We start from the raw sequence: 24,477 nt of genomic DNA on the forward strand, positions 1-24,477 counted from the left end.
GCCCTGCACGGCCCTGTCTAGTGATGTACCAGACTCCTAAACTGCCACACAGCGAGGCCTCTCTTCATTGAGCCCAAGCCCAGGAGAGAGTCTGAATGCCTCCAGAACATTCCATATCTGTGTGGGGCTGTTCCCATGGCCCTTAGTTGATATTTGTGGTGTTGGAGACGGATGAAGAAGGCAAGAACTGCTTTCAGAGGGGTGGAAGGGGGAGGTTGAGAGGGGACTTGCTCTGAATGACCCTTCCGTGGTCAGTTAGTTAGTGGCCTGAATGCCAAGCTTTGAACTGGGCACGGCTACATGAAATCCTGGCAGATCCCTTTTCCTCATAATGAGAGGATACTGGGCTCCGGACCAAGCTGTGCGGGAAGATCCTACCTAGGGGAAGCCTGTGGCCACATGTTTGCTAAAGGGTATGTGTGGGGAAGGGGAAGGTCAGCTACTTTTTCCTGTAACTACCAAGACCTTGACACTTGACCTGTCTGCTAGAGGAAGTAGGCAACAGCTGGGAACCCTTTCATAACCACCCAGCGCAGAGATTGGGAGGGTTATAGTTGCTGAGTAGGCCAGAGTGACCTCCGGGAAGGTTCAGAGCCTGCTGCCTGCCTTCCTTCGGTGGGGAGGGGCCGCAGCCAGAGCCCCACCAAGGTGACTTGTGGTTGACCGCACCACCTCATTCATTTGGCGAAGGGCTTGGCTGCTGCCCATCCTGTCTCCCAGCTGTATGTCAACAGTCCATCCCCCACGGCCACTCCCACAGGTGCTGCCAACACTGGGGCAGGCCCAGGTCTATGTCCCCCTGGCCATAAAGTCTCGAAAAATAAATGCAGGGGGGCTGGCAAGATTCTTCTGGTTAAGCATTTATTCAGCACCTACTGTGTGCCAGACATTGCTATGCAAGTTATTTGAGGTAAGAGGCCTTGGACCAGTGAGCTTCCTCAGCAGTGACCCCTGGTTTATTTAATTTTTGTTTGTTTTTAACATATCTTTTGATTCTTTTCTGGCACATAAATATATGACAGTTGACTGTCCATGTTGCTCTGTGCAGGTTTGGATTGAGATATATACTAGCTGATTGTTTCTGGAACTCCTGCCATATACAACCCTGACTTTTATACTTTATTCTTCTTCCCCAGTATCACTCAATTTGGGAGAAGAAAAAATGAACAGAAATGAGAAAGAACCCATTTGAAGTATACTCTTTCCACTTACTTAGAGTAATAATTTCTAAAATAATTATTTGGTAATCTTCCCAGGTTCCTGGCAATATAAATGACAGGTGTCTAGTGGGTGGAGGCCAGAGATGCTGCTAAAAACCCTACAATGCACAGAACATCCCCACACAACAAGTACCCCAAATGTCAATAGCACTGAAGCTGAGGAGCCCTGATGTAGATGTCCTTGCTAGAGTGTACCCCAAATGTGCAGATGTGGTTGTGTGTCCTGCGGATCTCAGCAGGGGTGATGCTCCCCCACTTCCCTGGGAGTTTGGAAGTGGGCACTGTTATTGACACTCAGCAGCTCTGGGATACAGGGCGCAGAGTCCTTCACAGAAAAACCTGTTTTACCCTAAGTGCCCACAGTGAGAACCCCTGGCCTGTTCCTGAGAACCCGGAGTGTTCCAGGAGGGGACAGCGGCTCCTGATCGCCACCGAGGAATCCCCGATGCGGTGGACAGGCTGCCTGTGTTGGAGCCTGCTGCTGTGGCCGGAAAAGCCTCCCCAGTTCCTAGTCAATTGCCTGTCTGTCCACAAACCAGAGTCGTCCTCCTTAGTGCCTATGTTGGAGGGAGGGGGGGCGCAGTGCTGGCCTCAGGAATTCTCTGGAGGTCCGGAGGTCCAGGGTCTGTTTGTAAGCAGACAGCATTGTTTTTTAAATGCACAAGGGTTTCTCATCTAGGATCATTTGACATGCAGATGATCACAGATTTTTAAAGGCTGTTGTCATGGTTTTGTCTCTGAAAGATTGCCATGTGCTGATGAGAGCTTTGAAGCCAGCTCTGGGACCTCAGTCCTGGCGGCTTCAGGATTTAGAATGAGATAAGAAAAGCAATTCTGAGACTTGTCTATTAGTGGTGGGTCTAGGCCTTCCTGTCTAGGCTTAGTTAACCATTTAGTACCACTCTCTTTTAGCCATTTGATCTAAGGTTCACATAGGGCATGAGTGGCACAAACAGTTGATGTTTTTCTAAATGTGATCTTTTCTGGAGTGTTAGGGAGTGGGGCAGAGAATTGATCTGCCTCTCTGTGATCTAAAGGTTTAGTGATCTAAAGAGTTATTTCCTAAGCAGCTTCTTAGGGAAGGTAATGCTTTATCCTAAAAAATGATCTGTTAACGGTGAGATTTCATGCTGGGCAGCACATATATAGGAGAGGCAGCAGTGAAAAATAGGGGTGCAGGAGACCCTGTAAGCTACATATCACCTAGTATGAGGCTGGCCCCAGGAGACGCTTTGGCCCATGCTGCCTGGGGTTTCCCATCACCTTCCAATTTGTCTGAAAGCCTGTCTTGCTGTTGCCATTGGGGCTACCGGGAGTAGCAGTCTCCCTCACCACACTGCGTTTCCCTCTTCGGATAAGTCTCCCTCTCGGAATAGGTGTGCAGCGCAGGGGTCGTTCTTGTTTTGTTTTGCTTCATTTTTAATTAGAGCTCTCATCCAGAGAAGGCAAACTACGTTCTAACCCAAATCCGATAGGGATTTGGAGCTCTCCAAAATGTAGGCAGCCTGGTTAGGGGGAGTTGGAAGAGATTTCTTGGTGCTACAGATTTAGCGGGGATTCCCGGCTGCCTGAGGGCGGAAGGATGGAGCTCGCATGAGGATCTGTGGCTTGCGGGAGTTTGTACTTGCACTTGTCTAACGTTTTGGCGACTTGCTTTGTTTGCCTGAGCTTCATGAGTTCTCTTTTCTTTTGCAGACAGAGATTGCGAAGAGACTGAACACAATATTAGCACAGATCATGCCTTTCCTCTCACAAGAGGTAAGATCTTCTTTTACTGCATTCCCCTTTTCTTTCCAAAGCAGCCCACTGGCTGACTAGGTCTCACCAGAGCCCCAGCCTGTTTGTTCATACCTACTGAAGTTGAAATAGACAACCTGGGGATTTACAGAGTCTTCTGCAGCTGATTCAGGGACAGGGAGCCACACCAGAGGTGTAGTTTGTTCATTCTTGTAGTAGAACTGGTTCTCTGCCACTGCCTGAGACCGGAGAGGAGGGTTCTGGCCTGTGACCAGGGTAGCAGTGGGCAGTAGGTGCCTCTGTGCTGCTCCTCCCTATGCCTCAGCCAACCTAGAATTCCCAGCCTCTGCTTCCCGGTTCCCCAGCTTCTGCACCTGTAAATGTCTAGGAGCACAGAAGCCAAAGGCCAGACCCTGCGAGGGGAACCAGTACCCAAAGAGGACCTCAACCCGCAGGACAGAGTGTACTTGCTAGAGGCATGACCAGCCAATCACATCACCTTCTAAGGCACTTTCCAAGGGACCCCCACCTGACGCGGGGGCTGGGCTAGTAGGCAGTATGAGGGAAACAAATCCAAGGAGACTTTGTGGTGCAGGGCAGACAGGTGGGCTGCCCGAGAGGCACGTTTCCAGCTCACTCCTGCCCTCCACACCCCTCAGTGGCTGGGACTGTCTTAGCTCTCTCCTGGAGTCCTGGGTCTGAGTCAGAGTCATGACCATTAAATGATTGAAATCATGTAAAAAGAGGATATCGTGGTGTCCTCAGAGCTCGCAGCCCAGTAGGAGAGAGCTGCATATGAAGCCGGTGCTACCTCAAGGCTGAAGTGAATGAACGCACCAAAAAATTAATTAATTAAAAAAAAAAAAAGATTTTTTTAGAGTTGTTTTAGGTTCACAGCAAAATTGAATGGAAAGTACAGAGATTTCTCATCGCTTTCCCTGCCAGAGTGGTACGTTTGTTGTAGCTGACAAAGCTTCAAGGACACGTCATCACCCAAAGTCCATTGTTTACATTGGGGTTCACTTTGCCACTTCCCTTTCTTTTCCTACCTACAGTTGTGTTTTATTTGTTTTTCCTATTTATGCAGGCATAGATTTGAGTATATTTAGATACATATACTTTTTTTCTGAACCCTTTATAAGCTCAAGACATCCTGACAGCTCACCACTCACACTCTAGCCGCATCTCCTAAAAACATGGACAGGCTCCTGCGTGACTATAATACCGTTACTGCATTTAGGACATTAATAATCATTCACTAATGTTATCTGATATCCAGCTCATATTCAAATGCACAGAAGGAAGTTTTTTTTGTATACGCGGTAGTGGGGAGACAGTTGACTAATATCCATCTTTTGGCTCATTAATATTTTAACTTAAAACAATTTCTCGGAAGTTTTGATTACAAAGGTGATACATGCGCATTGAAAGAGTTTAAAGAAGAAAGTAAAAATGCCCTGTCTCCATCCCTACCTGTGTGCGGTGCCAGCATAGTGGACCTCCTCTGCCTTCTGTTGGGACTTGCTTGACTGCCTGTCCTAGCGGTGCGGGAGGCGGCCACAGCTAACCCATGCCCTGTTCCCTCCAGCACCAGCAGCAGGTGGCACAGGCTGTGGAACGTGCCAAGCAGGTCACCATGACGGAGCTGAACGCCATCATCGGGGTACGTGGACTCCCCAATCTGCCTCTCACCGTGTGTATAGCCCTTTTATTCCTCTCATTTACCATAACTAGAGATCGACTCTGACCTTAGTTGGCCTCAAAGAATGGAGACCCCAGGGCTCTAGCTTCCCAAGCATTTCATGAGCTTGTATCCATTTGGGGCTCTCTCCCTATTGGGTCCCCAGTTGCCTCCCACCCCCAAATTAAAGGGGTGCCAGACATGTCTCAAATCTACCTCTAAACTCATCAGCCCTATCCTCCCCCCAGCTTTTGGTGCTACCACCACCGAGCGGAGTGGGCTCTGAGATCACCTTCAAGGCCAGGCTGGCTGATGTGGGTCCTCATGCCTCCCGGGGCCTGTCTGCCCTGTGTCTCCTCCCTGGCAAAGGTCTGCCCTTCTTTGGCCAGCTGGGGTCAGAACTGTCTCTGCTGTACTGTTGATGTGAAATGTGCTGTGGAATTTGGGTTTGGGCCTTGCTGTCCCATACACTGAGCTGCCTGGCTGAGTATTCCTTTCGTGCCCTTGTGAATTCCAGCTGGGACATCTAGACAGGTCTTCCTGACCTTCTAGGTCGATGGAACAGGAAAAAATATCCGAGAGTGCTTTGTGAGGCTCACTTCTTGTTTGGACCCCCCAGTGAAAAGAGGAAGCGGATCGCTTCCCTTTAGTGCCCCTATCTGGCTTACATCTTCAGTTCATTTCTTGGATTCGAATAGCATCTTTCTCTTGTTTGCTACTTTGATTGAAACTATGGATGTTTCAGAAAAGCACCTGAGGAAAAATAGCTTTTCGGTGTAACTTTGAGCCAAGGGTCTTAGACCTGTTCACCTTTCCTCCTAAAATGATAAATTGAAGGGGGTGGGTGAGCTCACTGCTTTCTGTCCGTAGGCAGCTGGGTCATGGTCCCCAAGGGGGCTTTTGAACAATATAGATTCCAGGAGACTTCTCCAGAGTTCTTTTCCATAGGTCTGGTGGTTGGACTGGGAGTCTGTATTTCTGGAATTTTCCAGCTCATTCTGAAGGATCATCAGGCTTGGGAAGCAGCAGACTAATTGGCTGAGGTCTTTTCTAACATTCTGGGGTCCTGGTTAGTCTTTATTCCTCTTTTTTTTTTTTTTTTTAATGTGAGGTCATTAATTTCAAGGTGGAACTGTAGGCCCCAGAGTTTTCTGCTTGGTGGGATAGATGATGATTCTTGGCTCTTCATTCTGGGCTAGAAACCTGGAGACCTATGCTCTAGTTGTGGTTCTCCTCGTGAAACCTTGGACCGGCCTGTCTTGTCCTTTGGCTTTTCTGCATCTATAAAAGGAGGGAGTGGACCAGCTCAACTCTCTGGGCCAGGAATGCTGACAGGCTGGGGTCGGAGTGACAAGAGTGCTGTTGGTAGATCCCGACCCTCTGCCACACCGTTGGGGTCCATGATGGTTACATGGTTCTGTCCTGGTCTAAGCCCCATGGCAGCTGGTGAATGCTGCTAGGGAAGAGCATGAAGTGGTAGGTCGATCCTGGCAACATCGTGGGAGAAGCAGACCCTCATCTGCTGTGAGGGAAGGTCAGAGGGGACTCTGGAAGGGAGATGGTGAGCAAGTGGTCAGTGTTTTTAGCCATTGAGCTGGGAGGCAGCATCCCCAGCGGGGAATCATAATATTGTAAAGTTTGAAATCTCCTTGGGATCATCTATCCCAGTGTGCTTCAACCTCCACACTAGTGAAATTTGGGGCCAGGTGCTTTTTGGGAGGCAGGGGCCATCCTACACATTGTAGGGTGTTGCAGCAGCAGCCCTGGCCTCTACCCACTGGATGCCGGTAGCAACCGGCACACAGTTGTGACACCCAACAGTGTCTCCAGACATTGCCAGGTGTGGAGGGGAAAATGGCCTCTGATGGAGAACCACTGCTCTATCTAGCATGCCCTCGATTTACGAAGAGGGGAACTCATTTGTGGATGGCCACATGCCGTTCGGGGCAAAGCCAGGCGGAAGCCCAGGGGCCTGCTCCCAGCCCAGGGCTCGTTCTTCCGTTCTAGCCATAGTGTGGGGCCTGTGTCCCCTGTCTCAGTGACCGTTTATTTTTTTGGTTCAGTGGCTCTGCTGACAGGGGTGGGAAGTGCATTGGCAGTTCTGTCCTCTGCATTCTCTCCTCTTTCAGCCTCTTGTTCTATCCCTTTTTCCAGGACAAGCCCTCCCCTCCCTGCAATGGCACAGTGGGGTCCTCTCTCCCCTTCTGTCTCCCTCTTCAGAATTAAAATCTTCTTATGAAAAACTTTTTAATTTCTAAGAAAAGAGTGAAATTGGGGAAGAAGCACTGCTTGGATTAGCTCCACTTCCTTTAAGTAGTATTTAGGAAGCTACAAGTTAGGTCAAGGCAGCTCGAGGCAGATATTGGAATTCAATTAAAGCCAACGAGTGGGGCCTGTGACCCCCATTTTCAAGGTAATTGCTTCTCCAGCTCTGAGTGAATGCAGTCGTCGCCCTGTCATTAAGCAGGCAGCCATCTAATCGCTGCGCCTGACAGAGCCTCACAAGGCAGGAATTACGGACAGCTGAGGCATGCTGCACTGGGATCCAGGCTTGACTGCACTCCAGCGAGGAGGCGGCTCATCTCCCCAGCGAGGAGAAGGGAGAGCGAGCTTGCAGCTGAGCTGACTCTGGAAAGTGAAGCAGAGGAGGATGGCAGAGGGCCAGGAGGGCCTCGGGCTGGTGGCAAAAGGGCAGGAGTCTTGTCTTCAGCAGTAAAGAGCAGTGAAGAGAAGGGCCCAGGAGGCTTTTAGTAGCAACTAGTGGTCACCCCCACAGTGCTGTTAGATTGGCCCTTCCGAGAAGGAGAAGTAGCCCGGCCCCTTGGTCTGGGAGTTAGGAGGGTTTGAGCAAGTTGCTCCATCCCTCCAGACCTCCATTTCCCCGTTTGTGAAAAGATGGAGAAGGGCTAGGCAAGTTTCATATGATGTGCCCGCTTTAGTCAGTTTTTTGGGGCTTTCTTGGGCGTGGAGTTGAAGGATTCTGCAGCCATGTCTCAGCTCAGCTGAGAGAGAGAGGAAAGATAAGTTAGAGGTGTCTGATATGGGCATTCCTGTAGCTAGCGGCACGCTTATTACATGGATTAAGGTATTTCTAGGGCCTCCCCTCCTGGTAAGAAAGGCCGGGATTCAGTGTCAGGTTAGCGGGAGAGAAGAGGAGAGACAGAGGGGCAGAGGGAAGGAGCCCAGGCTTGCCGGCCAAGCCCCACTCACTCCTCTGTGGGGCCGCAGAGAATTCAAGTGTCCATCTGGGGAAGACAGGCCCATAGATGTCTCTGCTAGCCGGGGCCTGGCAGGACCCAGCTACTGCAGACCGCATGCTGTTGCATGCCCTTTATTCTCGGATCCAGATCATTGGGGGATCCTTACAGGGTCAAGATTCCTGAGTATCAGTGGGGAAATCTTATCCCTTGCAGAAGGCATTGCCAGGCACATTAGAGACCCTGTGAGCTGACATTATGTCACCCATTTCCAAGCCCTCTTTTACATTGCTCTGGTGCTGGCTTCAGGTCATTGAATTTGGCGGGCGGAATTTGGCGGGCGGAGGGACTCTCTCTCCACTTGCGCACTGACAATTTGGTTTCATTCCCTTGGAAATTATTAGTGGAATGATGTTATAAAGCGTTGACTTGATTTTTTTTTTCTCAGCAGGGGTTGAGGAGGAGGAATAGGGAGATTATATCTGCCTTGTCACAAACTACAGAGTATTTTGAAGCCATACCTAAGTTCTTGCATTCACTCCAGGAAGTTGATGAGCTGGGTTCAGTTGATTCAATTTTACGTGAGGGAGAAGGATGGAGTTGAGAGTGTGCGTTAAGAGTGCATTTGTTTTTTTCAGCCAGTCAGCTGTGGTGGAGAGAAGTAATGCTGGGTTTGAGTTCTGGCTCTGGTTGCTTCTGGCTTAGCAGAGTCCCTTAGCTGAGCCTGACTCCATCTCTGAACTGGGGATCAGAAAAGTGGTTGTGATCTCTAAAGGCTATTATAGAGCATTAGAGCTCGATTCACTGTGGCGCTGTGGGCCCACCAGCCATGAGAAGCAGAAGAAACAAGCAGAGCCCAGGGCTGCTCTCCCTCTCCTTGGAGTGCAGGCAGTGTACATTTTATGTAGCGAGGACTCTGTGCTTCCTTTGGTGGGCATGCTTGGTGGGTCTTGGCTCTGGAAATGCTTAGACAACCTCACTAAGTTTAACCCAAATCATGAACCTGAGAAGTGAAGCATTAAATCTGCTCGCAAAGGCATAGAGCATGATGTGCATAATCCAATTATGCATACTCTGCAAGCAGGGTCTTCCTGTCAGCCTCGCCTGTAAGTGACCATACCTCCTTGAGCCCAGGCACCTTGGCATGTGTGTGGAGGATGGGGACACACAAATTCCCCATAGGACGTGTTCTTGAACATGCTTGTGTTCTGGCATGAAATGATAAAGGAGGGAGAAGAGCACTCATGGGTGGGCTTGAGTCTAGACTCCTAGCTCCTGTTTTAGGGTTGGAGGTGAAGGGCAGATGGTTGACTTCCTTTGATATTATGGATGGAGAAGTCCTGGTATTGGAAGGAATAGTAGAAACTGGAGGCGGTCTGCTACAAAGTGGTAAGCTCCGGCCCCTCTTTGTACTGTAAACTTGATTTCATTTTTCCCCAGTTGAAAACATAGTCACCCTCCCACACAGATGTCACTGTGTTTGAAAACATTGTCCTCTGAAGTTAGGTATGTGTCACGGGAGATAGAAATACAGCCTGAGGATGGCCGTGCCCTGCCTGCACGAGGGGCTGGGGCTTCCACAAGGGGATGATGAGACAGGCGGATTATTGCCAGCTGACTCCACCTGCCCGCACTGGGGAGAAAACTTTGTCTCACTGTCTGTTGCAACCAAGACGACTGTTTGCAGACCGCTGCCCTGTCAACCCTGGCATCTGTCCCTGCCCCAGCGGACAAGGCCGGCTCTTGTATCTCTGCTTCTTGGGGCTTACTGGGCCACTCCTGACTGTGCCTTCAAACCGCCCAGAGGAGGCCTTGGGGACTTCCTGGCTTTGCAGGAGATTCTCTTATACTCAAAGATGAGAAATACACGAAAGTCTCCTTTCTTCTGCTGCAAACTCCTGCTTGACGGGCTATGGCAGAAACCATCCTCCTAGTCTTGGAAGCTCAACAGGTTTGAAGGCTGCTGTTTTCCAGGTTTCTGATGCTGGTTCACTGCTTCACGTTTTGGGGAAGTAGGAAGCCCCCTGATGTTCCTCATCCCAGTTACTTCCATCAGTATCTAAGTGGGCCTTAGAGAGGGGGCATGGATCTGAGCAGATGGTCACTTGAACAGAGCCACTCTGTCCAACCTCTTCATGTATATCTTTTCAACATTTTCACTTTGCCCAGCAAAAGTGCCCTGAGCAAACATGTTGGTCACCATTCGAGGTTCTGGGATGGATAAAACAAGGTCCCTGTCTTACCGGAAGTCACAATTTGCCGAGCACCGCATGAAGATGAAAGAAATAGTTATATTTGCAGTCTAGGCATAGTTTTTGCTAATGTTAATTCAGCACTTACTTTGCCTCTACATGTAGTAACGTGATCCTTACACAACCCAAAGAGATGGGCTGCATTCTGATCTCCATTTTGCAGATGAGGAAACTGAGGCCCAGACAGGTCTGCTGACTCATCTAAGGTCTCAGCTGATAATGGAGAGGTCAGTGTCCACCGTAGTCTGTCTGGCTCCAGAGTCTGAGCTGTTAGAACTCTTAGAAGGGAGAAATCTGTTCTGACCAGGATAATGGGAGGCTTCCAGAAGAGGTGGCATTTGAATTGGGGAAAGGTGAGCCTAGAAGGCAGGGTCAGAGGGCTGACATTAGTTGGTAAGGTAAGAATCAGGGTGTGTGGGATTATTCAAGTGAGTCTTCCCACAGGTACACACCTTCTCTTTCTCTAGAAACAGAATTGTTAATGGAGGAGTTAGTTTTGTTCCTAGGCAGCAAAGCTACTTCTACGAAGCCATCCTCCCTTCTTCTTTCTCTTCTCCCTCCAGTGATCTTATTGGCCATACACTGTAAAGAGTGGGTTAAATACTTCCATTCTTGCTTTCTGAGACTTTACTAAATAGTTAACACTGGCAGAATTAAAGGGCCTACAAGCAACTGGTCTAAACCCGAGGGCCCCTGATGGGGACTCGTTGTGAAACTGGGTATGTGCGTAGAGTCGGCTGGCTCAACCACACTGGGGAATACAACGTAGCCATTAAAAAGGACACGTTGACTTGTTCAAAACACCCAAATTAAAATCCGGTTTTATAGCAGTAAGTTTAACAAGAGCCCATTTGTATACATTTGAATTCGTAGATTTCCACAAAGGAAAATGTAGGCAGATGGACAGTGGGATTGTGAAGCGTAATGTTTTAGAAAAAATTTTTGATCTCTCTTTAATATTTTCTGACAGTGAGCGTGTGTTATTTTTGTAATAAGATATAAAAATTACATTTTCTTTAGAAAGAAAAGATGGGCTAGCTCAGCTGTAATCTCCCTTCCCAGAAAAGCCTGAATCTGGTTGGGTGGGTTGGGTTGGATCTCTACACTGGGCTCTCGTGACTCTGGCAGTGGGGCCGCTGGTCCTTGTTCCTGCGTGAGTAGATCTGGGGTCAGGCTGCACTGGGACCAGTGCCCACCAGCTGCTTCTGTAAACTATCTGGCAAAAGATGTGATAAGTTTGACCACAAGTCCTAGCCTTTCACTCAGGGCTAAGAAGTGAGCCCTCTGGTCCAGGAGTGCAGTGGTGGCTGCAGTTGCTATTTACTTTGGGATGGGCCATGTTGGCATGGGTTAGGGGAGAGCGGAGTGTCTAACCCCTGACCTCAAACACTTACTGGCTTTTGAAGCATCACCTTCAGCCAGAACTGCGGATCTTCACTGTGTTCTGCCATCTGTCAGCAGTGTCCAGAAAGTCACAGTTCACATTGACAGGCAAGCTTGTCAGACTATTGCTCTCTGTCGTTCCCACCCCCGCCCCCGCACCCCCCAGCCCATGCATTGGGGGTCTTTTTGCGTTGGGGGTCTCCTTAAGAACATTCTATAGATGAGGTCGACAGATTTGAGTCCAGATCCCACTTACTAGTGATGGGACTTGGCTAGTTACTGGCTACCCTTCCAGCCTCCCAAGTGGTCACAACCTCTCCTTCGCCAGGTGGTTGGAAGGGTTATAGATAATATTTGGAAAGTGCCCAGGCATTCATTAGTGTCGGTTCCCTTCTCTTGTGCTGGTTGAGAAGAAAGATGTACACACAAGTGGATATTAGCATATCCAAGTCCCCAACCACTCCTAAGAAAAGTTTTGGTATCCCTATGAAGTATTTGGCACAATCTTAGGAATGATATAAAGGGCATTTAGTCGTGGTGCTGAGGAGAGACCTAAGACTGCCCAAACCAGTCCCTTGGGTGTGAGAAAGGGAGGACCCCGAGGCCAGTGCTCAGAAGGGGTATGGCATCTGGAGCAAAGGAACAGAATCCTTGATTGAGGACTGTTGTAATTGGTATTGAAGACAAAATCGAGCATGGTCTTGTCAAGATTTTAGAACAGAGAGGAAGGCTACTGTAAGCCCACTGGTAAATATTAGCTACTGTTACGTGATCACTTAATGCAGGGGTCCGCAACCCCCGGGCCATGGACTGGTGTTGGTCTGTGGCCCGTTAGGAACTGGGCCGCACAATAGGAGGTAAGCAGCGGGCCAGCGAGTGAAGCTTCATTTGTATTTGCAGCCTCTCCTCAGTGCTAGCATCACTGCCTCAGCTCCACCTCAGATCATCAGGCATTAGATTCTCATAGGAGCACCGGTCCCTGGTACCAAAAAGGTTGGGGACTGCTAATTTAATGAGTAACCCACCTGAGGTCATAGGCTAGGAAGTACCAGAGCCGGGGGTTTGAATCTTGCTTTGTCTGGTTCCAAAGCCTCCACTCTTCTTGTTACCCTGTTCTCTACTGATGTCCAGCGAAGTTAGTTCTCATTTCACTGGCCCCCAAGCTCCTCTTGATCTTGGGGCTTGGCTGCTGTGGCCTCGGCTCTGGAAGGAGGCCCTGGAGTTTCTTGGCATTTGGGAGCCTTCCCCAGGATACGGGCTCAGGGTGGGGGATACTGGCTGCAAATGATGAAGGCATGTAAGCATAAGCAAATGTGGACTGCTAGGAGCTTAGAAATGGATCCCCTCCACTCAGGAGGGAGCCCTAATGACTGTGTGGTTTTTAAATGCATGCTTTATTTATCTTGGGCTTTTAAACATACATGGAGAAATTCTATCCTGGATTGGGTGGGGGGGACGGGTGGAACGTTCGAAGACATAAATCTTGTTTCTAAATTGCGGTCCATTAACAGACTTCCTTCAGCAAGATAGCATGTGGATTGAGCTGGGAACAAAGGTTTGAGGGGTGTTCCCCCTGCTGCCACATGAGAAAGCAGGAGGGATGGCCTGTGGCCTCCCCTGCCCTCTCCCGCTCAGCTGTGCTTACCACCAACTTCATTGCAGCAACAGCAGCTCCAGGCGCAGCACCTCTCCCACGCCACGCACGGCCCCCCGGTCCAGTTGCCACCCCACCCATCAGGCCTCCAGCCTCCAGGGATCCCCCCAGTGACGGGGAGCAGCTCGGGGCTGCTGGCGCTTGGTGCCCTGGGCAGCCAGGCCCACCTGACAGTGAAGGACGAGAAGAACCACCATGAGCTGGACCACAGAGGTGCGGCCTGGAGCTGGGGCTGGGGGCAAAGGGTAGGGCTGGGTTGGAGGCAAGGGTCCTATAAGTGGACCCAGAAAATGCTGTCTGTCACCCTAGGATCAGGAGGTAGCAAAAGATTTGGAATTCCTGGTACGTGGAAACCAGAGCCTCATCCCCCATGCCTCCCCTCTAATCTCTGATGGCTTTTTACTGTCCTCTTATATCCTACTTACCTCTGTGTTTTGTCCTCATCAAGATCATTAGGCCTTCGAGGACAGGGGCCACGTTTTTAGGTGTTTAACTTAGCATATGCGTCTCACCAGCACAGTTGCCTTGGGAAAGTTACACAGTCAGAGCTTATGGAAAGACTTGTTAGTTGACTGTCTTTAAGTCGAGGTGGCAATCACACTGCTACAGGGAGGTGATCGGAAAGACTTGGAATGAGAACTTGCCCCCGTTCTTCCCCCAGCCCTTAGTGTGAAGACCCAGGAAGCTGCACCGAGTAGGCCATCAGTAGGGCTCAGTTCAATTGGGAAAGGGAAGGGCCTGGTTTCCTGGCAGACCCTTTTCAAAACTGCCACCTATGTGGTCTGCCTTTAGGTATTTTTTCCCCCCAGCTTTTATTGAGATATAGTTGACATATAATATCATGTAAATTTAAGGTATACAGTGTGATTTGATTTGCCCTTAGATATTTACCAGAGCACATGGCCAGCACCTTCCGAGCCCCCCGGGCCCCACATCCCTGGGCACTGGGGGCTTTGAGTGTCGCCATCCTGCCTCGGTCAGGGCCACAGAGCGGTAGCAGGTCGTGGGAACCAGAGACTTAAATTCCTGTCCCTGCAGGTAGGATGGTCCTCTCTGCAGAGGAAGGTGGCCTCACGGCAGGCAGGAGGAGAGTCAGGGCGCTAGCGCCTGGCTAGGCAAATAATCAGTGGCTTCAGCTTTCAAGGGCTTCTTAGCAAAGAAATAGAGAATGGTGTTAATTAAACAACATATACCACTCCCACAATATCTTTATTTTAAACAATGACATTCTCATTTTAGATCCTCTGTATATTTTGCATTGCATGATCCTTCCCAAGCTTGTGGCTTAAAAACTGCTGACCAGTAGTCTTGGTGCCCTTCTTCGCATGTCTAGGAGAGCCAGGCCACAGGCCGCCCCACCCAGGGCTGGTAGCCAGGGGAAGCGTTGGAACTGGGGAAGTTACTCTTCCAAACTGAGAAATGTCACTGAGTGCCCTGCCTTGGCTGACTCGCAGTGAAGCCAGGCCTGCTGCCCGTTTGAAAACCTGTGAACTGGCAAAGCATAAAAGCCAGCAGGATGAGACTGATCTTTTTATTTTTATTTTTTTTTTTTGTCTTTTTGTCTTGGGGGCCTGACCCTCCTCCTGTCCTGGTCTTCGGTTCCCAAAGAGAGAGAATCCAGTGCGGTAAGTGTCGGCACTCTGGAACCCCTGGGGTGTGTTTGGGGTGTTAAGAGGAGAGGGGACCATGTGGTTTTTTGGTGGGGCTGGGGTGTTGTCATGAAATAGGAGTTGTTATCACCTGTTGAGTGACCTTCAATTAGGGAAGCCTTCATCTCTCTAGGCTTTAGGTCTGTCATTTGTCAAATGAAGAGCTTGGGCCAAGTGAGCTGCAACTCCTTTTGATAGAAGTGATTAACTGGGGTGGTCAGATGGCCAGCACTGGGTCCTTTTAGGGGCTCTGTGGAGTCTCTGGGCTGAACCCAGGGATCTCACATGCTAGGCCAGGGTGCTTCCCCACCCCCAGGTTGGCTGCCCCCTTACCTGATCCTGCACCCTCCTCATTTCCTCCAAATGCCTGAGGTTTCTTCCTGTTCTGTGCTTTGACTCGGTTTAAGAAAGTGCTAACAAGCAAGCATTAAGGCCAGACTGCCTGCATGTCTGCCAGCTCTGAGATTTGTTGTAAATCTTTGTGATCACACTGAGGCTCAGAGGTTCTGTTTCAAGTGAATAAGCCTTCTGAATCAGCGCAGTGGAGTCTGGATAAAAAAAAAATCCTCCAGCGATTAGCAGAGCTATTTTATTCCTCATCACCGTCTTCGTATCTGGGGCCATCTAATCTGTTAGGATGGCTTTGGTTATTACCTTGTGTTAAGTAGGACTTGGAAGGTCAGGCAGCTAACTAACCATCCAGACAGCAGCTTCAGCTCCTCCATCCCGACCCACCTTCCCTTCCCAGCCCTATCTCCCATTAGCAGCAGCGCTCCCCTCTCGACTTGCCTATGTGCTCAGAAATCTAGGTCCACATTTGGGCCCAGGTGTGGCTAGGTACACAAGAAAGGAACAACCGAAACTGAAAATCCATGTCGATGGCTTTGATGTTGATCCTCAAAAGGCAGCGTTTTTGGAGAGGTAGTTTGCCTCAATAGGAGGAGGGCTAGACTGGACGCCTCACGGCTTAGGGTCTGGTCCCAGCTTCATGAGACATTGGGTAGCTCTCTTGGCCTCTCTCAGCCTCAGTTTCTTTAACACAGGCATCTTCTTGCCCAGCCAGCTTCTCAGCTTAGTTAGGAAGACCCCCTCGGAACAGGACCCAAGATCCGGGAGGTGACCTGGTTAACAGACCTGCTGCAGAGCAGAAATGGGTGTTTGAAGCCCAGCGCCCTCCCTGTCTTCATATCGTCCTCATCATCATTGCTATTTGCTCTTGGCTCTGTGCCCTAGTTTAAGAGAGCTTTCTGCTAAAAGACACCCACAGGGAACCCCCAGGAGCTGCGCTCTTCACTCTGTGATGCTCACTGACATCCGTGCACACCTGACTCACAGAGCAGAAGGCAGGACCCGAGAGAGTCCAGTGGGAATGAGTCAACACGCCATCCGGGGTCTGGGTGGGCAGCTTGGGAGAGGCAGTGGGGCTGCGCACATGTGGCGATGGTGTTGGAGGGGGTGTAGACTGAAGTAATCAGCCCTTTAGAAACCAGGTTGTCAACAGATGTGGCCCACGGCCGGAAGGACAGGGCCCTGTTGGGGTGGGAGGCGGGGGGACGGCTGGGCAGGCTGGAAGCTGTCCCAGAGGGGTTAGTCTGGAGTCCAATTAGAGGTAGCTTCATTCATATTTCCTTGCCTAGCCGAAGCAATAAAAAATACTTAGTTTTTTGGCTGCCTGCCAGCCAGAGGCGGGCTGGATCGATGCCGCTAAATGCCTGACATGACTCTCTGGTAGCAGCGAGGGTTTTCAGCCTGACTGCATGAGAAGAAAGAGCTTGCTGTTCTCTGAGCCCTGCTCTGGGTCGCAAGGAGAAACACGAGCAGCCGCACACCCCCTCCTCCCCGCCTGCCTGAGAGGACAGGGGCTGGAAGCATTTCTGCTTAGCACGGGGTGGCCACCGTCGGAGGAAAGGAAATGAAATGACGGTGATTTTTCTGCCGGCGCTTGCAGCAGCTAATTGAATTGCGACTGTGTGCGCATCGCCGCTGCTCTTGCTCGGCTGTGGGGAAGGTTGAGCTGCAGTTCCATTATAACCTCCATTTTTTCTTCAAGGCTTGATAACTCTGCCATTTTAATTTGCTTCAGGCAGAAACTTGGCAGGGAAGGGCTGCCCAGAAACCGGCTTAGCAAAGGAAATTAAGTTCTGCTGCTGGTTCCCGCACTGTTCACCCCAAATGCCAGCCCCCCAGGAAAGTGAGGAGACGGGAGGTGCGGGCTCATCCCACCTGCCTTTTGATGCCCTCTTGTGAACAGACGTCCCTCTGCATTCCCACATTGCCTCCTCATGCGCCCCTGCACCACATAGGGGTGTCGATGGCTTGGACTTTCCCTTCCGTCCGGCTAGACTGGGAAGCTCCTGGAGGGCAGCAGGGCTATGCCCGTTCCTCCAGCCTGGCATCCCCCCAGAGGACGGAGGGACGGGTGCTCAGAACAGGGATGGATGGGGAGGGAGTGAGGGAAGGTTAGGGTTTGGCTCTTAGTGGTAAACCTCAACAGCCCCCTAGAGGGGCATTTGTTCTGACTTTATCCTCTGGGCACAGAGGTCAGCTGGCAGCTGTCCCTCCCTGTTCCCCAGTCCAGTGCTGACAGCCACGTATTGCCATTCCTAGCCACCGATGCCACCTCAGTTCCACGGATGTCCTCCTCTATGAGTGGCTCTCTCACCTTCAGGACAGCGTCCTTCCCAAGCCACCTTCGAGACCTTTGCTGTCTCAGCTATTGGCCTGTCTTTCCTCTCCCCAGGCTTTAGGCTCCAAACCGTTCTTATCCTTACTTGCATTACAGTTGAAGGAGAAAGCTCATTAGGCATTTCCAGGCCTGAGTAACTTGAGTTTCCTTTATGTTGCCTCCTGCTGGGGGGCTTTGGGCACACTTCCCAACCTCTTTCCCATCATGACAGAGGAACAGGGAGGATTGTCTCTGCCTTTACTTCCGTCTTTTCCCATTTTTAGAGAGAAGTGCTTCATAATTGCATTTTCTGTCTCTTTATAACCCTGGTATTTCTCTAAAGTTTCTGGAGGCCGCACAGTGGAGTAGTCACACAAAATGCCAGGTTGCCTCCTTCACTTAAAAGGCCTATGGGCAACCTGCTGTTCTCCTTCCCTCCTTCCCTCAGTGCCCCTGCCTCCAGCCCCCTGCTGCTTTCGGGATCAGCAGATGAAGTATTGTATGTGGCCCCGGTTTGTCAACTCAGATTCATCTTTCAAGACTCAGTGCAAATTCTGCTCATTCTTTCTTGTATCACATATGTGTGACAGGCGCGAGATGGGGGTGAAGGAGACAGACGTATGACAGGCATGAGATGGGGGTGCAGGAGACAGATGTGGCCCTCGCCCTCATGGAGCATACAGTCTCATAAGCCAGATAGCTTATTACAAGTTAATTATTTAATGCAGCAGCTTTTCCACAAAAGAGAATTGTGATGCTCCCAGGGCTCTTCCCGGAGGTACCTACCTAGTCTAGTGAGTTGTCGGGAAGGCTTCCCTAGTGAGGCATCGAAGGAGCCATACCCTACAGGACACTCAGGACACCTCTGCCGACCTCTGGAGTCACCACACTTAGGTATGACTGTGTGCATGAAATGTTCATACTGAATCGCCTTCTTGTTTCCAGAATAACTCAGTGTCGCCCTCGGAAAGCCTCCGGGCCAGTGAGAAGCACCGGGGCTCTGCAGACTACAGCATGGAAGCCAAGAAGCGGAAGGCCGAGGAGAAGGACAGCCTGAGCCGATATGTATGTCTGAGGGCATGGCGGGTACTGCTGGGGTTTGTGTTGGGCACGCTGGGATATGGGAAAACCTTCAGGACCTGAGTTGTTGGTGAGTCAGAGATATATAGGTAAAGGCAGGAAAAGCGGCACCACCAAGGAGAGGGTGTCTGGGGTGAATTGGTGGTGCCTCCCATGGATAGGCCAACAAACCTGGGCTGCCATCAAGGCACTCCCACAATGCCCAGTCTGCTCCAGGAGACCATCCGTGGTGCTCCACACTTTGGCCCTACAGCGTGATCATAGTGTCTGCTCTGCAGGCTGTGTAGGGGTGAGAGCTAGGACAGGGAAGAGTGATGCTGTGCTAGGATCCATGGTCTTGAGCCAAGCCCCTTTCGGCTACTTGGTGGTTCTGCGGCTTTGGACATGTTGCGTAGCTGAAGCCTCAGCTGCATTTCTGGGCAATGAGGCTAATCTCCCCTCCCACATGGAGTGTATAAATGGCGAAGTGAGACTATTTCACTTCCTTGTAAATGGTGGCAGGTACAAAACTCACTGGAAGAAGGTGTCTGACTCTGGAGAGACAAGTTAAAGGGGCTTAGAAATGTAATACGGCAGGTGAGGCTGCCAGTGGGTGTGGAAGCAGAGTAATCCTAGAGCTGGTGGGGCTGGGCTGGGAAGCAGTGGAGGAGGAAGGCCAGCTTAGGTGGGGCAGACAGAAGAGAGCATGGACCTTGGGGTTTGGCCCAGGTTCAGATCCTGGATGGTGAAAGCAGGGTGGTGGTGGTCTGTACTCACTGTAGGGTGGGGGCGTGTGGCCTCTTACAGGCTTCTTTCTCGGTTGCAGGACAGTGACGGTGACAAGAGTGACGATCTGGTGGTGGACGTTTCTAATGAGGTGAAGCCTGGTGCAGATTGCAGGGCAGCTTTCAGTTTGAGGGGGTTTGAGAGTTTCTCCTCTGGGTGGGAGCTATTGTGCATGGCGACTACACTGATGTTACCGGCAACCTGAACACGGTGATGAGACCTCTGCATTTGGGGCATCAGGCTGATGGGGAGGAGCAGGGCAGGACTGCTGCATGGTGGCTGGGCATGAATGGGCACTGAGGGGTTCTTAGGACAGTTCTCCAGAGAGACAGACTCTCAGCTATCCCAGGGTAGCACCAGATCCTGTTCCCTGTGGCCCTCCAGGTCAGTTGTGTTTTGCCCACCACTCGGGGTCTGGAGGTAGGGGTTGTGAGCCCCTGGGATCAGCCTCGGCAGGGAAAGACAAGCTAGAGTGAATCTACCTGAGGCCAAAAGGCCCAGCTGCCCAGATCTGAACTTGTGTTTGGTCTTGGGCCAGTCACCCCATCCCCACCCAGGCCTCAGTCTCCCCATTTAGGGAGCGAAGGGGTCAGACTAGATCATTAAGAACTAGTTGCCCCCTCTTGGGGTCCCAAGCTCTTTTAGCCAAGCTTCTTTCCCTGTCACCAATGCCCACTTCCTTCCCATCCCAGAGCAGGAAAGACTCTAGGCTGGTTGTTGCTTTGAGTACATCTCTGCATCACTTGTGTTTTCAGGACCCAGCAACCCCCCGCGTTAGCCCGGCACACTCCCCTCCTGAAAATGGGCTGGACAAGGCCCGCGGCCTGAAAAAGGACGCCCCTACTAGCCCTGCCTCTGTGGCCTCCTCCAGCAGCACACCTTCCTCCAAGACCAAAGACCTTGGTCATGTATGTGGGGTCTGCCCCTGGCACTGCAGAGGCTGGCCGAGGGCTGGGGAGGGTGAGGGTGGAAGGAAAAGGTTCTAGAAAAAGAGCTGGAGATGGAGTGATGCTAACTGGAGGGCAGATGGGTAGAGTAGAAAGAACACGGATTGGGGTTTGGCCAAGGTTCAAATGCTGGCTTTACCACTTACTGGCTGGGTGCTAGCTAGTTAATGTTTCTAGCCCTTGGTTGCCACGTATAAAATGGAATCAGTCTATTATAGTCCCTGCCAAACAAGGCTGGGCAAGAACTGGGGGACCATTGGGCAGAAGATTGAAAATGGGCCAGGGCTGGCCTGTGCTTCATGTGGCAACCAGCGTGAGGTGTCATGGCCAGCTCCAAGTGCTCGGTTCTGGGGAGAAAGGAATCTTCATGCCTTCCCTTGGTCTCTGTACCTTCCCCTTTCAGAATGACAAATCCTCTACTCCTGGGCTCAAGTCCAACACGCCAACTCCGAGGAACGATGCCCCGACTCCAGGCACCAGCACGACCCCAGGGCTTCGGTCGATGCCGGGCAAACCTCCGGGCATGGACCCGATAGGTATAATGGGTAGGCACGACAGGGCTGGGCACCTGTGCTGGAAGGGAGGGGTCTACCCAGGCCAGAGCTGGAGCTGCTCAGGTGGGCCAGAGCACCAGGGAGCGTTTTGGAGCTGGGACTTGCCCAGAGCCTGCCTTCGGGACACTTGATGGTCAGGTTTGAGAGGGAGATGGATGCCCAGCGATTCAACACTCATGTCAGGGCTTACCGGGGCCACTGCTGGGCTAGGCATGTGGAAGGAGCTTCAGACAGGTCAGGACACCTACAGTTTGTTTCTGCCTCTATCGTGAGTTCCGTCAGGCTCTGAACAACTTATTTCTTTGGGCTTGGGCTGTGAAGATGATCCCAGTTAGGTGGGTTCAGTATGAGAGGGCTGCTGGAGCAGGCAGCTGCAGAACGCAGGAGGGTTGCTGCGGGGCAGGGGTCGGGGGAGGCCTGGTGGTCTGGGCTCCCTCGTGAAAGGAGGGTGGGGCCCACTGACGCCCGCCTTCTTGCAGCCTCGGCCCTGCGCACGCCCATCTCCATCACCAGCTCTTACGCGGCACCCTTTGCCATGATGAGCCACCACGAAATGAACGGCTCGCTCAGCAGCCCCAGCGCCTATGCCAGCCTGCACAACATCCCACCCCAGATGAGCGCCGCCGCCGCCGCCGCCGCCGCCGCCTATGGCCGGTCGCCAATGGTGAGCTTTGGAGCTGTACGTAGACTTTTTGGCTCCTTTTTTGGGGGGGACTGGCAAGGAGTGGGAGCTGGTGAGGGTTAGGGGGACACTTCCTACACGCCGAAGGGGACTTCAAGGTCTCACGACCAGGCCTTTAGAGTAAGAGTGTTCATTAGATAGAAACAAGAAAACGACACAGTTGGGGACCAGCAGACCTGGGTCCCAGCCTTGCTCTCCATCAGTTGCCATGTGACCTCACATAGTGCAGCCTCCCTGGCTGCCCCTTTCCATCTGGGAAGTGGGGCTGATCCCTGTCTTTCTGGGCTCCTCGGGTATGGGATTCCCAGGTGGGTCAGGTGACTTCCACGGAGCAGGAGTTTGGCAAATGGGGCTTTGCATTATGCTGAGAATTGTCTGGTAGTGTTGATGAGCAGTTCTGATTGGGTTGGTAGAGAGAGGGCTCCTTTCTCAGGAGACAGTTTCTCTCTTTATCTCCTGTACTTAGGCAGGTTTCCTCTCCACATGACAGGCCCACTGGGACACGGGCGGGGCGGGGGACCAAAGTGGGACAGGGGCCAGCTCTGCCTTGTGGAGTAGGGAGAATGGAGGGCCAGGGGGTGGAGGATACTGGTTAGAGTTGGGAGGTCGGGACTATAACCCCATCGGCTTCCACTGTCCTGGGCAAGGCAGTCAGCCCTTCTGGGCCTGTTTCCTCTGAAACAGTGGGCTCTGCTCTGCTTGGCTGCCTCCCAGGTTCCAAAGAAGCCGTGCTATGCAGGCAGGACTCAGGAGGAGGAGGAGAAGGCGGCCAGGGTCGGGGGGATATATGTGTATCCTCACTAAGGGCTGGTGTTATCTTGCCTTACAGGTTGGTTTTGACCCTCATCCCCCCATGCGGGCCACAGGCCTGCCCTCAAGCCTTGCCTCCATTCCTGGCGGAAAACCGTAAGCTTTGGCCATACTTACTGCATACTCCTTGGGGAGGGGAGGGGAGATCACATAACCCACCCCCCATCCCCTTCCCCTTGAGAAGATATCTACCCTTTAGAGGTTGTTACAGGCCCAGCTACAACCACAGGAAATGGCCTCCTGGCCACACACCTGATCAGTTCAGGGCTCCCTCTGAAAGGGGAACTGAGAAGGTTTTGAGGGTATAGTCACTGGGTAGTCACTGGGCTCTGGGAGAGAAAAACATTTCAGATGTTGGGGCTCCTTTGGGTTCTACCTACTTGAAATGCCTCCGGCTGGCACCTGTAGTGGCCTAAAACAGTAGGCAGACCACGCCGGCTCACCCCCTGGCTCTGATGTGTACTCAGCGATTCATTTGGGTGTACAGACAGATCCTACCAATACCCCTGGTTCTTGAAGGAGGAGTTGGCAATCTGCTGGGTCCTTTCCAGGGTCGGAGTGTTAGGGATGCTGTAGATAGATGGTGGGAGAGGGCGCTCCAAGGCACAGGTGGGGCTGGTGATTTGGTTTAGAGCAAGGATGTATAAGCAAGAGAAGTCAAGGCCAGAATATTAGACAGTCCCCACCCTGGTAGAACCTGGCCAAAGAGGTTGGGGTTACCAGGTTCCCTAAGATTTGCAAGGTGGCTGGAGCTAAGGAGGACAGTCTAGGTGGTGCCAGTGGAACTGGGCAGGACATGTGGGAACTGGGAAGGACTGGGGACAGCAGAAGTGATGGTTCTCGCCCTTTCAGAGCATATTCTTTCCATGTGAGTGCTGATGGGCAGATGCAGCCCGTGCCCTTCCCCCACGACGCCCTGGCAGGCCCCGGCATCCCAAGGCATGCCCGACAGATCAACACGCTCAGCCACGGAGAGGTGGTGTGTGCCGTGACCATCAGCAACCCTACACGGCACGTCTACACAGGTGGCAAGGGCTGCGTGAAGATCTGGGACATCAGCCAGCCAGGCAGCAAGAGCCCCATTTCCCAGCTGGACTGCCTGGTGAGGATCCAGAGTTGTGGGCACCTCCTCTAGCTGGCATGGGAGAGCGGGGTACCCTGCCATGGGAAGAGCTTTGTCGACCTGGCTTGGGTCAGCCCTGTATTGGCTGGGTGACTTTAGGCAAGCTGGCTAACTTCTCTGAGCCCCAGTGTTACACTTTTTAAGTGAAGATGATACTCACCTCCTAGGGTTTGTGAAGAAATGCATGAAAGATTGAATGGTTGTGAACGAGCAATAGGGATGACCTGGCAACTGCCAAGAATGAGGGCAGGATGTGAGCAGGGATGGTGAGGGCGCTCAGGGTCGCTGGACCGGACCCCCCCTGGGAAGGGAGGTGGACAGCACTCAACAATGCCCTTTCTTCCTCTAGAATAGGGACAACTACATCCGCTCCTGCAAGCTGCTGCCTGACGGGCGCACACTCATTGTGGGCGGTGAGGCCAGCACACTCACCATCTGGGACCTGGCCTCACCCACGCCCCGCATCAAGGCTGAGCTGACGTCCTCTGCCCCCGCCTGCTATGCCCTGGCTATCAGCCCTGACGCCAAAGTCTGCTTTTCCTGCTGCAGTGATGGGAACATAGCCGTGTGGGACCTGCACAACCAGACGCTTGTCAGGTGATACCACAGGAGGGACCTTGTGCAAGTCACCTAACCCTGTGTCTGTCTCAGTTTACCCTATGTGAGACGAGCATGGTACAGGTGCAGCACCTTCCTCAGAGTGAGACTCGGTGTGGTTGCGGCAGGGCTGACCCAGAGTCAGCTTTCGGTACACATTGGTCCTCTTTGTTCACCATAGTAGCATTTGGCTTCTGTATGGCCTAAGCCCTTAGTCATGCAGTGTAAAGAGATTAAGAATGCACGTTGAGGAGGCACGCAGTGTCCTCCTAGAGAGATCCTCCTGTTATGCAGCCGCCCCTGGGCAAGAGCTTTGAGTAGAGTGGGAGAAGGGCCATGCCTGGCTCTGCTGCAAGCTTACGAAAGGACTATGGGCGCATGGTGCACCCCCTTCTGGGCCTTAGTTTCCTCTTCTGCTTAGAGGCTGCCAGCTCAACAGTCAGTGCTTTCCCTGGGCTCACCTCTCCTCCCTGCTTGGCCT

General features: G+C 51.9%; 1 protein-coding gene across 11 annotated transcripts in view; it reads left to right on the plus strand.

Moving 5' to 3' along the window:
• TLE3 (TLE family member 3, transcriptional corepressor) overlaps positions 1–24,477 on the plus strand; it is a 47,659-nt gene that overhangs the window by 18,303 nt on the left and 4,879 nt on the right. Inside the window, exons 5-16 of one of the 11 annotated variants that reach the window (XM_039856722.1) lie at positions 2,916–2,978; positions 4,546–4,650; positions 13,133–13,337; positions 14,733–14,749; positions 18,384–18,503; positions 19,324–19,374; positions 20,039–20,191; positions 20,634–20,775; positions 21,264–21,463; positions 22,296–22,372; positions 23,129–23,378; positions 23,749–23,996. In XM_039856722.1, the coding sequence (XP_039712656.1) occupies positions 2,916–2,978; positions 4,546–4,650; positions 13,133–13,337; positions 14,733–14,749; positions 18,384–18,503; positions 19,324–19,374; positions 20,039–20,191; positions 20,634–20,775; positions 21,264–21,463; positions 22,296–22,372; positions 23,129–23,378; positions 23,749–23,996 (1,631 nt within the window). The remainder of the gene's footprint in view (positions 1–2,915; positions 2,979–4,545; positions 4,651–13,132; positions 13,338–14,732; positions 14,750–18,383; positions 18,504–19,323; positions 19,375–20,038; positions 20,192–20,633; positions 20,776–21,263; positions 21,464–22,295; positions 22,373–23,128; positions 23,379–23,748; positions 23,997–24,477) is intronic. The other 10 variants (XM_039856724.1, XM_039856723.1, XM_039856725.1 and 7 more) reach the window with 10 other exon arrangements.

The sequence above is a fragment of the Pteropus medius genome, unplaced genomic scaffold, assembly GCF_902729225.1.
Source record: "Pteropus medius unplaced genomic scaffold, Ma_sr-lr_union100, whole genome shotgun sequence".
NCBI classification, from domain to species: Eukaryota; Metazoa; Chordata; class Mammalia; order Chiroptera; family Pteropodidae; genus Pteropus; species Pteropus medius.